The sequence below is a fragment of the Microcaecilia unicolor genome, chromosome 6 (genome assembly GCF_901765095.1).
Source record: "Microcaecilia unicolor chromosome 6, aMicUni1.1, whole genome shotgun sequence".
Classification (NCBI taxonomy): Eukaryota; Metazoa; Chordata; class Amphibia; order Gymnophiona; family Siphonopidae; genus Microcaecilia; species Microcaecilia unicolor.
In genome coordinates this window covers 191,439,700-191,452,661 of record NC_044036.1, presented here as the reverse complement: position 1 = coordinate 191,452,661, position 12,962 = coordinate 191,439,700, and the positions used below count along the sequence as shown (strand labels likewise).

The following is a 12,962-nucleotide window of genomic DNA, read 5'->3' as shown; positions in this document are numbered from 1 at the left end:
ATGAATTATGCTTCTGATGCTGATTATGGATTATGCTGCTGGACAGAGCCGCCGAGAGGGGGGGACGGGGGGACAAAAGTCCCCGGGGGGGGCCTGGCACCGCTGCTGCAGTGTGGCCCGCCCTCCTCTCCTCCTCCTCTCCTCGCTCCGGAACTAACCTTAAGTCTCCTTCTTTCACTTCGCGCAAGCAGCAGCAGGGCAGGCCACTCCTTCCTTCCGTGTCCCACCTTCGCCTGACGTAACGTCCGCAAGGACGGGGCACGGAGGGAAGGAGGAGAGGTCTGCCCTGCTGCTGCTGCTGCTGCTTGCGCGAAGTGAAAGAAGGAGGCTTAAGGTTAGTTCTGGTAGCGGGTGGAGGGGGGGCCCGGCCACTTCAGGCGGGCGGCGACCTCGGGGGGGGGGGGGGGGGCCTTGTCCCGGGCCCGGCGGCCCTGCTGCTGGATTATGGATTATGCTTCTGATACTGATTATAAATTATGCTGCTGATTATTATGATTATGCTGATGATTACAAGGGTTTCATATTGACCTTATTAATATTCATATTGATCTTAATAGTAATAAAATTTGACTCTTTTTTGGGTTCCATTTAGGCTGGAAAAAGTTTTGCCATCTGGCAACACTGCTGACTGTATGCCACTGAATAAATCTCAGTGTTGCCAACATTCAAGGCAAGTTTATTAGTTGTCATCCAGGATGTAATACTAGTCATACAGTAACAGTCTATTTAATGCCACAGAAAAAGAATGATCAAAAGAGAAAAAGAACTGAATATCATCAACATAAATACCATATTGGGCATTCAGTTTTCAAACCTTCTGACAGATTAAGCAAAAGTGTCAAAAAAGGCCAATCCTTAGGGAACTCCTCTTTTAAAGGTCTTATGATTTATTGGTATTTGATAAGATTGCCTTTAATTGTGAAACTGTGAAGCAAATCAAGGCAATTTACAATAAAAGTCAAGTAGAACAGAAAGGAACTCCATAAAATATAGGACATACATCATTCATCCAAAAAGACAAAACAGGTTATACAAAAACAGATTGGCCACAAAAGCCATAGCAGCACACCAGCTGCAGCTGCCTGCTGAGAGAGGGCAGAATGAACATAAGGCAGCTGAGCTTGGCTTGGAGTGCCCCAACGAGATGGAAACGAACCACTGAAGTGGTTTAAAGTAGCATCTGGCCCACTGCCAAATGCCCAAGACACAGGCTATTGCGCCCAGAACTGGAACATATTCCCAGACCCAGGGACCTGGAAGGAAAAGCCAAGCCTGACTTAGGGCGAAGACAGTTACCCTTCTCCTCTCCTAGCCCTGAGACATGAAGAAGATCCCTTCTGAACTGCAGAGAAAGACTTTAGAGAATCCACCAGGTGCGACTGTAGCTGGCTTGGAGGATCCAAGAGAAAAGAGCTGAACTGGTGTGCAGGGTCTGCCGAAGAGGCTGAAGTTGAAATCTGGTTCATGGAGAGAACACCCAAAATAGAGACCACTGAAGCCAGAATGGGAAGAGTCCTCTAACCCAGGACAAGGAATGGAAAGTACCTGAAGAACACTTCCAGCTGTACTGTAGATACAACAGATGCTTGGCAAGGTAGAAAACTAATCCCAAACACTGAAGAAAGGAGCCAGCCAGAAAGAAACTCACATTAAGAGTCGCCAACAGCTAAATTCCGAGGTACGGCTAAATCGAAACCCCTGCCATGCAAAGAAAAAGTCACCACTATCATCAGGACCTGGAATAAAATGCCCTTGTAGATGTGGAAAGGCCTAATGGCTGGATCATCAAGTGATAATGATCTGCAAGGATAGCAAATCACAGAACCCCCCCCCCCCCCCCCCATGGGGAAGTCAAATGGTAATAGGAACATACACAGCCAGGAGAAGCAGGAGTGTTAGAAACTATCCCTGCTGGAGTGAAACTAGCACCAACTGCAGAGATTCTATCATGCAAGATTGCACCATGCATACTCCATTGGCTCAGGACATCCAAATGCAGGTGGAAGAGACCCCCCCCTGCTTTGGAACACCAAAGGAAATAGGACAAGGTCCCAAACCTTGAATCACCTCTAGGGACAGATGCCACCGTACAGAAATGAAAAAGCGTGCAATGGCACAGTGGCTTGAAGTAATGTGAATCCACTCCTCATGTGACATGGAGAGGTACCCTGTTCTTCAGTAAACCTATGGAGTGAAACGAGCTCCCCCCACTACCACCACCCCCGAGAGGGAAGTGCAGGAGGCATTGCTATACCTGAAGTCAGAAAAGAGGTGCTCCCAACAGCAAGAAAGGAGGCTTGTTTATGGAGAAGTGAGAACCCTGACAGGGAGATGTGCCTGGTCTGTAGCCTTTGGGCACCTAAGCCGAGACTAAGTGAATGGAACAGAAGCTCCAGGCTTGTCCCCCATCAATCTTGTAGACTTAGCTTCTCCTAGGTCTCCAACCAACTTTTCTAGATCTTCTCCCAACCAAAAAGTGTACCTCTAAAGCAGTGTTTCCCCAAGTCCGGTCCTGGAGTACCCCTTGCCAGTCAAGTTTTCAGGATACCCATAATGATTATGCATGAAAGAAATTTGCATATAATGGAGGCAGTGTATGCAAATAAAGTTCATGCATATTCATTGTGAATATTCTGAAAACCTAACTGGCAAGGGGTACTCCAGGAGTGGACTTGGGAAACACTGCTCTAAAGTCAGTGTGAAAGCCATTGCACCCATCCACTGTCAAAGCCACAGGCAACTTCTTGATGAGAGTGTCAAGAAATGGCTGGTATAGTCGAGCACAGCAACTGGCTGGTGTGGCTGCTCAAAAGAGCTACCAAGTGGAGCTGGGACCAGAGTGAGATGGTGTAGGAGAACATGGTGGCTTGTACCATTGTGCACTATGTACGACCAGCTGCAGTGGAGTCAAACCAGAAACCTTGGATTTCTGTGGTCAATCTCAGTTATATGTATGAACCAGAAAGCTAGACCGGTATAGTAAAATATCTCTACAACAGCGCCAGCTGCCGAAGACAAAGACAAGGTGCAAAAAAGGCAAGAGAAGCATGAAGAGGCATGATGGCAGCCGAGTGGTGTCATAGTGGATGGAACTGGTATGCAATAGGTCTGTCCAGTGGCACAGTACAATACCAGAGAGCAGAGCTTCTGTGGAAATCAACCCAATCAACTCTGAGCACTGCAGCATACTGCTAGCTGAGCCAGCCAGTGAAAGTAGTGCTTGTCAAGGGAAGCAACAGGTGAGAAGGGTAACATGTCTCAGCTGACAGCGGGCTTTCACAACTTCTAACATAATGCACAAACCAGCCATAAACCTGAAAACATAAGTCAGCCACTGCCCAGAAGAAACCATTCTGCTTCACCATGGACCTATACCCTGCACATGGAAGTATCTCCGAATGGCAGCAGTGAGGTCCCACTCGTCCACGAGTACCATAGGCACCAGAAATCATGAGAACTGTGTACCAGCCTCAGAAAAAAAAAAAATGTAAAATAGCTCACCAAAACCTGAAGCCAACAGCCCCCAAACATATGAAACTATGCCAAACTGCTTTGGCGTGGTTGCTTTTTTTTTTTTTTTTTTTAAGAACTGCCCTCTGACAAAAAAAAAAACAAAAAGTGAGGGAAACAAACTTCAAAAAAATAAAGTACAGCACAATATCACAACAGAAATAGGCCCCACCAGGGAACTCAACCCAAAGGGTGTACGGCCCTGCTGCTGTTCACCAGTCCACATACCAGGAGCCGCCGAACGCAGCATAGCAAGCACAGTCATGTGGTGACTCTTGATCTCCAGGAAAACCCTAATGCAACTCAGCTGTCCCAGCCCAGGCTTGGAAACAGGTGAAAGGTGCCAGCACCTCGTGCCTTGCTTAGGCAGCCACCTAGCAAGCACCACGATGGGTACTTATATTTGTGGTGACAGCTTTTCCAAGCTCCCAGGGCAAGATCCGTTTTCCGTTTACGCCAAGTTCTTTCCAGTTGTCTTGTCTCTGTTCTTAAGGCTCTGAGATCAGCAGATAACCAGGGCGTTGATTTACGTATGTAGGAGGTTTTGAGATGTAGAGGTGCAATAGAATACAGCACAACCTTGCATTTGTTTTCCCAGTCAGAGAGGTAGGTGGGCGTGGTTGGTTGCAATTCCATGCCGTAACTGTAGAGGGACTTCCAGAATAGGCTGGGGTCGATGACACCTCTAGTGTAATACTGACGAGTCATACAAGGCTGGGGGAGGCCTGAGGTTTGACAATGCAAAGTGAACTGCAACTTAAAGTGGTCCGACCAAGTTGTTTCAATCCAGCCAATATCTTGCAGGGAAAAATTCTTGTCGTCTGGTAGAAGGACACAATCCACTTGTCTCTCGATTCATCTGCTGCTGATGCTAAGGAAGCTTCAGGTCTGACTTGGTGATTTCCACATACACTATGTTGCAGTAATCTAGATGGGACAGAAGAAAGGCATGCGATAGTGTCAGCAAAGCCGAGGGGTCAAGATAACTCCTGATTGATCTGAGTTTCCAGACAGCCGCAAACCCGGATTTAAGTACTTACTACTGATTATGTCTCCTTCAAAACCTACTAGCTGCATTTGATCCTAACAAGGTATTGGTGATCCTGACACTTTCCAGTCTTGATTAGAATTGACTAAATAGTAACAAAAGCAGAGGAGCTGCTTAACAGAACTAGAAAAGGTTTGGAACACTGAGCCAAACCATGTCATAACAACAACAGAGAGCAAGAGAGTCTCTGCTCTAGAAACATCTGATTTTGCTTATATACCTTATCAAGCCTTTTTACTACATAATTGCTTGTTTATTTTATCCATTTGTCATTTTTTCCTTCAACTTGCAGTTATCTCCTTGTAGTTAGGTTCGAGAGGTTACGCACTTTTTTGCAGCAAATCCCATATTGCAAAGGGAAAAACATAGGTGTTGCAGCCTAAGTCACATTAAAAAAAATACACAAAAAAATCCCAAAAAGCTATGCATCTGGCTGAACCAAGAAACGAACTCCAGTGAGGTATTTTAAACTTGTTAAAAATGCCTCAAGTCTTGAAAAGCTGCAATAGTTGCTGCAGCTACACTCAACACTGTACTCACAGTCTTGACAGATGTTGAATCTACCAAAAGAACAAGATGTACATGAACTGGACAATAAAGAATAGCTGTGCTAAGCATCATCTCTCATCAGGATTTCTTAGATGCAAAGCTTTGTAACAACTTCTGGTTCATTAGTCCTGTATCCATATACTGTGGTATAGCCAAATCATATTTTCTACTTTTGGATACATAAAGCAACACATATTAAAAAAAGCACAGCACAGAGATACTCCTCAGTGACCACGCATGCTCTAGATTATTTTTTGTGCTAAGTTAGTGTTATGACTCTGCCCCGGTATCATGCTCTCATTCATCTCGCCCTCTGGTGGTCAGACCTGGTGGTCGCAATGGACTGTCTGTTTGTGGTTTTCCCGGTTCCAGAAGTCATGCCGATCCGGTCTGGATTTTCTAGCCTGCCAATTGGTCTCGAGACTTTTTGGAACTAAGCTGTTTCCGTACCTGGTGAACTCCCTGGCTGTTGGCCTTTATTAACCACCTGGAAGTTTCCCTAGTTTGCCTTGCAACAGAGGTCCTCAGAGGTGTGTCATCTGCGATTGTTTGTTGCTGTGCTTCCCTTGCTACTTTCAGTTTCTGCCTTTGAACCTTGTGCCTGGACTTGGACTTTGCTTGCCGCCTGCTATTGAACCTTTGCCTGGATCTGGACCTTGACTTTATTTTGCCTGCCCAAGGTTCTGCTGGGTTTGTGGACTATCTTCCTGCTCTCTGCTGTGGCTTCTGTTCTGGTGGGTGTTCCTCCTGCCGCTGCCACCCTTGGCAGTAGCCCAAGGGCTCACTATCCAGTGTTTCATGTGAAGCGTGACAGTTAGGTAGACCAATGTACTTTATGGATGAGTTGATGACTAAGGTGACCTAATGGTGTTTTAAGACTTAATACAGTTTCTCTACTGTTGGAGCTTTGTTTAGAAGCTTCTACTTGCATTTTAGGAAGTGTGTAATATCTTCAGTTTCTGCAAGCATTTGGATAATTCTGTCTGGTTGACTACCCTCTTCATGTGACTTTATTTTATTACAACTGTATTGATGTATAATTTTTAATGTATATTTATGACTATGGATTAACAGGTGAGTTATAATGTAAACTGCTCTGATATTTTTTGATTAGTGGTATATCAAGAAATACTATAAATGCTACCACTTCTCCTCCTCCTTCAAACAGCTGGTTATAAACTGAAAACCTCTTCCATGCAATGTGTGTCTGTTGCGAGCTACAGTTACTGCAAGTCACAAGTTCTTGCTAAAGCGACTGAGCAAAAATAAATAAAGGCTGCTCGTGCGGTGTAACAGTACAGAAATGAAAGGATAAAAGAGTTAAGAGTCACTGATGGTGATCTCCAAGACCATAAACACCCACCATACACATACTGTGGCCTGCAGGATCAGCACTCTGGTGCTAAATTACATAAACCAAAAGAATGCCTTAGTACTGACCAGATTGGGAAATGTGAGGCGCAGTCTGGTGTCCCTCCATTCTGTCCTCCCATACCTGAAAAAACAGAAAAGAAAACTTTCATTAGTGACTGAATTCAAGCCCAGATTCTACTGGCAGCTCTTTGTCCAATATCATGGCTGCTGCCAATAGCAATAGACAAAAGCCTCTAATAATGTCACCCATTAGCTTCAGCTACAAAAGGAACATATTCTCAGCTCTGTTTTTGTCAGGAACTGCACAGTCTGAGCAAATATGAACTATAGTCACACCCCTTGCATAGCAACATCCACAGAGGAATACTGCACCAGACTAAACACATTGGGATGTTCCCATGACAACTGATAAAACTTTTGATGAAAAAAAAAGCAGAACAGCGGTAAAAAAGAGAGAGAGAGAAAATCTTGAAATATCAAGAAATGGAATCAGACCAAGAAAATATGAAATATTGAATCAATTCTCACTATTATTCCTTGTGATCTTAGGCAAGTTACTTAACCCTCCATTGCCTCAGGTACAAACTTAGATTGTGAGCCCAAAAGGGAAATACCCAGTGTACTTGAATGTAACTCACCTTGAGCTACTACTGAAAAAGGTGTGAGCAAAATCCAAATGCAACCCAATATACATGTTGAGTATACAATATAAGTTCCACACTCTCAGCTAGGATAGGTGTCAGGTCAGTCTGCACCTTCCGTAGATATGGTAGTGCTTTTTTTTGCGCCAGTATGGCATACTAGCACTTTTTTTTTTTTACTTCCTGAGTCCCTCTCTCATCGCTCCTATTTCCTCAATGTCTGTTTGAGAGTCCGGGTCCCCAATCAATCAGTACAAGACCCAACCAGCACACTCAGCCTTCAAGAGAACAGACAGAGAGCAGCAGAATCAGAGACTGGGATCAACATGATCAGAAAAACAGACAACAAAGGTAGAAAAAATCATTTTATTTTCATTTTAGTGTTTAGAATATGTCCAGTTTGTCAGTTTCCACTTTGAAAAAAGCTTTAGAAACTATACAGGTCATCAGGGAAAAAAACAGAATTAAAACAGAGGTGGGGTAATGATTTAGGTACACCGGCGGAAGAGATAAATCTAAACCATTTAATAAAGAGAATACCGTAAGGATCGATTAGCGCAGAATTACGCAAATGCAATTTTCGAGTATTACACAGAGCTTATTTTACACAAGAACGCCTCTTCAAGGCGGGAGGTATAGACTCACCCATTTGCAAGAAATGCAACCAAGGTGTTAATTCATTTATACATGCGTTCTGGAAATGCACATATATTCAAAATTTTTGGAGGGAGGTGACCACCTACTTGGGACATCTGGGGGGGGGGGGGGAGACCTGTCCCAATGTCCCCTAAAGGACTCCTACTAGACCAATATGAGGCTTTTGGCCAACAAGATAAACATTTTCATCAATTAATTAGGAAGGCAGGGATGCTGGGTAAGAGATCAGTGTTGGGAATGTGGACCAGCGACCAAGCCCCGTCATATTGGCAATGGAGAAATAAATTACACACTTTGATGTTATTTGAACTGCAATATGCCCGCTTGACTTATAAGCGGAGGAAGATGTTTCTAGCTATCTGGGATAAATATATCGGATCTCTGTCCCGTAGAGCTCAGAGCTGGGTAATAAATTCATTTCCGGATTAGGGGGGGGGAGTAGATTGGTAGACGCTGGACGCTCCCTGGGATGGCCGAGGCCTTGCGCGCTCAGATGATGCAGAGTCGATTGGGGGGGAGGGTAGAGGTAAATAGGGTACTGGGAAGAGGGGGGGAATGGGGGGGGGGGAGTAGATCTACAGCTAGCTGATGGATGGTTAGGTTTTGAGATGAGGAGGTGCACAGGTTCTCCTCAATTTTCCTTTTTCTTTGCAATATATCATCCATCACTGAGAAGGCTCAGTTCCTCCTATGTCAATTTTGCATAGAATTGTGCTCTAGCTTATACATAGAGGAACCCAAGAAGGGGGGGAGGGGGGGAACAAAGGATATAAAAGGAATTCATTGACGATCACAAGGATGTGGGCATGATTTGATGACAGCTGTATTCTGCTTGGTGTTGATGGTTCACATAAGTTTTACCAAATTTGCGTCAATGAATATGATTAAATATAAACAACATAGTGGGGTGGGGGGGGGGGGGGGGGGGGGGGTAAAATGTAAAAATTTGATGACAGTAAGTAGAGGTGTTTATTTGTTGTGTTCTACCGTGCATGTTGCAATATTGTATTGAGATTACTGTATTGAGGTGGATTTCTTTCTTGACTTGTCATCAATAAAAACCTTTGAAACATAGAATATGTCCAGTTTGAGAATACATCTTTCTTATTTTGCACTGTATAGGAGGAAACGTGTTCCTTTCTGTTTTTCTGGTATTGTGCTGCATGCAGAGTCTAGCTTCTTAGGATTTCCAGTTAATTTTTGAATAATTTGAAGAGGGCTTTCTCTGTTCTGCATGTGTGACTGCAAGGCCAAGTGTCTGAATAGGGATCTGTTTGTTAGGTTCTGAGATAAGTACATAAGTATTGCCATACTGGGAAAGACCAAAGGTCCATCAAGCACAGCATCCCAGTATAATATTTTCAGTGATGCCTGTTTATATGTACCATGGCTGGTAAAGGGGGTGTGGCTACTGTGGGTATGGCTACCATAGGGGTGGAGCCATTGATGGTGACCCCACCCCCACCCCTAAGCTTACCCATAATGAGTACCAGTACCTTTTTTCCTACAAAAAAACGCATTTGGACATGGTATTCATATATTGTACGTATAAAGTTGATAAGCTATAATGCAAGTAGAAGCATGGCACTGTGAAACATCATCTTGCCCGTGCGATCTAGAAACCTGTGATCTTCACCAGCTAGTGTGCTGTTCCCTGTATTTTTTCACTTTCTTTTTGGCCAACTCAGCTACAAATACTATTATTGGCAGCTCTTTGTCTGATATCATGGCTGCAGCTAATAGCAGTAGACAAAAGCCTATAATAATGTCACCCACTGGCTTCAGCTACAAAAGTACAAAATGTACTCACTCTGCTGCTCCCCAGTATCTCTCCACACTCGTCCTTCCCTACTCCCCTTCCCATGCACTCCGTTCCATGGATAAATCCTTATCATCTATTTCCTTCTCCACTACTGCCAACTCCAGACTTCGCTCCACCCTACGCCTGGAATAAACTTCTTGAGCCCCTACATCTTGCCCCATCCTTGACCATCTTTAAATCTAGATTGAAAGCCCACCTCTTTAACATTGCCTTGGGTGAATCTTTTCATAAAGGCGGTTAATAAATCCCAATAAACAAATAAAATACTTATAATGGGATAGCTGCACTTTACTGGTACTAGTTAAACTTTATAGAGTTCTTCACATCTATCTTTTTTGACACAGGCTGAATAGTAAGTGGCCAGTACCACATGTGAGGCTGTTGCTCTTGTACAAGGTCACAAATTGGTATAGCTATAAATTACCTTTATTTACTTCAAAAGGCAAAATAATCTGATCATGGCTGTGCTTCCTATTGTTGTGAGAAGGGAAAAGGACCTCTGCACCATGTACTGGACTTCTCAAATTAGAAATGACTTCATAACTTGATTCATTTACGCAGGAGATGACGACTCAGGAAATTCAAGCACAGTACTCCTCTGCTTCCAATAATGATTCCACAGAAGGAATTAGCAGAATGCTAGGTTATCTTCAGAATTAGCAGAATGTGAGGATATCTTCAGATATGCCTGGCAGAAATGCATACCGATATTTAAAAAACAGGTCACCAGGTAGAGGAGCTAGACAGTAAGGCAGAGGACTATGTGAAAGATCTGGGAAAAGTACAAGATCACTGTGATAATTTTGAGAAAGAGGATAAAGAAATTTGGTGAACGTTGGAGGATCTTGAGAACTGCTCTTGGCGCAATAACCTCTAGTTTCAAGGAAAACCTGAAATGATTGTGCATAAAACTTGAAGAGGTAGTGCAAGAAAAAACCCGAAGCTATGCAGTTCATACAGGCCAATATCACTCTTAAATGTGGATTATAAGATATTCACAAAAAGTTTGGCTCGAAGGTTACAGAAGCAGCTCCCAGGGGTTATACATGCAGATCAGGCGGGATTTATAGAGGAGCGCCAGACCTTTGACAATATAAGGTGTCTAATGCATGTTATTCAACAGGTGAGAGACGACCAGACACCGGCGGTATTGCTATCAATAGACGCAGAAAAAGCGTTCGACCGTGTGGACTGGTCGTTTCTATTTGCAGCATTACAGCGAGTAGGTATTGATGGGAGGTTTTTGGGCTGGCTACGATTGCTTTATCAGGCTCCAATGGCCACCATAAAGATCAATGGAACATATACAAGAACATTTAGCCTTCGGCAGGGAACCAGACAGGGATGTGCAATATCACCACTACTATTTGCCCTGTCATTAGAACCACTGGCCAATATGATTAGGAAAGATAGGGAGGTGACAGGAGTGCTGAGGGGCTTAAGGGAACATAAACTTATGCTGTTTGCTGATGATGTTCTGTTGACAATCTCGAACCCATTGAAATCGGTAGAGAGGATAATAGAGCATTTGGCACGATATGGGCAATTATCGGGATTTAAACCCAATGTAGACAAGTCGATTTTCCTTAATCTTACGGTACCGTATGAGGAATTAGAGGCCCTTAAGGCCGCCTTCCCTTTTGTATGAGCGACAAAATCCATACGATATTTGGGAATACAGGTGACAACACAAATAGAGGGATTATTTGCAGCTAATTTCCCCCAAAAAGTTGAAGAACTATTTAGCGAATTGGATAAATGGGAAGGACTTAATGTTTCCTGGAAAGGGCGCATTAATGCTATTAAAATGATGCTGCTCCCGAAATTGTTGTATCTGTTTATGGCAATTCCGATACCAATCCCCAATAGCTTTTTTGCAAAACTCAATCGCAAAATGTTTGCATATATATGGAAAAAACGCCCGCCAAGAATACGGCGAGCTATGATGTACCAATCATGGGAGAGAGGAGGAATGGGGGTACCTAACTTTTACTTATACTATCAAGCAGCACAATCGAATTTTGGCGGAATGGTCCCCTGGAGCAGCCAAGAAATGGTTACATTGGGAAAGAGCATGGTTGGGTAGGAGAGCAATCAAGGATATCTTATGGATACCAGGTGAGGAAATGGTCCGTATAATTAAGCAAATGCCCATTGGGCTAAAACATCCAATGTGGACGTGGTATCAAGTGAGGAAGAAGCTGTTCCCTGAGAGGAATTATTATCGGCAAACGGCTATAAGGTGGGCAACAGGATTTCCACTGGGGAGATCAGAGAAGGTATTTGAGGTATGGGCCCAAGCTGGGTTGTGCACTCTGGGACAATTATGGAAAGAGGGAAAAATGCTTCAATTCAATGAGCTTCAGGAAGAGTATAGTCTCACCTATTACTGTAACTTACGTAGCTTCCTTAAAAGAAAGCGCAGGATGAGTTAGACCTAGCCGAAACAGCCATGGAAATAGCTATTAGTAGAGGGGGAGGCAGGGGAGGTATAACTCGCATATACTCGGCCCTGCTGGGGCGCACCGACCCACAGGTGCGTTATCAAGTCCAGTGGGAGGAAGCATTACAGACCACATACATCAAAGCAGAATGGAAAGCAAATTATAAATACTTACTTAAACCATTGCTGGCACAAACAGTGAATGAAAATGGACTTAAAATGTTGTACTGGTGGTACTATACGTCTGACCGCCTCCATAAAATGTACCCGGGAGTGTCGGGGCAATGTTGGAGGGAATGTGGGCAAAGGGGAACATTCTATCACATTTGGTGGACATGCGAGAAAGTAAATGTATATTGGAAGGCTGTAAGGGACTTGGTTAATAAAATACTACAGAGGACATATGCATGGAAAGCGGAACACTGCTTGCTTCATTTCCGACCAGCATCCATACCAAGCCGGCAACACAGGTTGGCGATTCAATACTTTGTGGCTGCAAAACTAGGATTGGCTCGAGCGTGGAAGCAAGTACAGACACCATCCCTACAGGTGGTAACCAGGAAAGTAGACTTTCTTTACCAAATGTCTAAGCTAACAGCTATGCGAAGAGGGTCCGTACTAACTTTTAATAAGATTTGGACACTATGAACAATATATTGATCACACTCAGACACCACCTGGGTAGGGAGGGAGGGTAGGATGTGGAATGTTGGGGGGAGGGGGAATTAACAAATGAAAAGCAAATTGTACTTGAAGTTTTGGCTGTTTGCATGCTGTTTATTTGATAACAATTTCAATAAAAAAAAAAAAAGAGGTAGTGCAAGAGATCTGTGAAGACTTACTGCAATGGAGAGAACACAGGAGGGTATGAGAGAACCTTCTTGTTTACATTTCCAGAGAGTGCATAGAGCCCTGGGC

General features: G+C 43.8%; 1 protein-coding gene across 1 annotated transcript in view; it reads right to left on the bottom strand.

Moving 5' to 3' along the window:
* TCTA (T cell leukemia translocation altered) overlaps positions 1–12,962 on the bottom strand; it is a 36,941-nt gene that overhangs the window by 15,650 nt on the left and 8,329 nt on the right. The window contains exon 2 of the mRNA XM_030205995.1: positions 6,548–6,602. Within this exon, the coding sequence (XP_030061855.1) occupies positions 6,548–6,602 (55 nt within the window). The remainder of the gene's footprint in view (positions 1–6,547; positions 6,603–12,962) is intronic.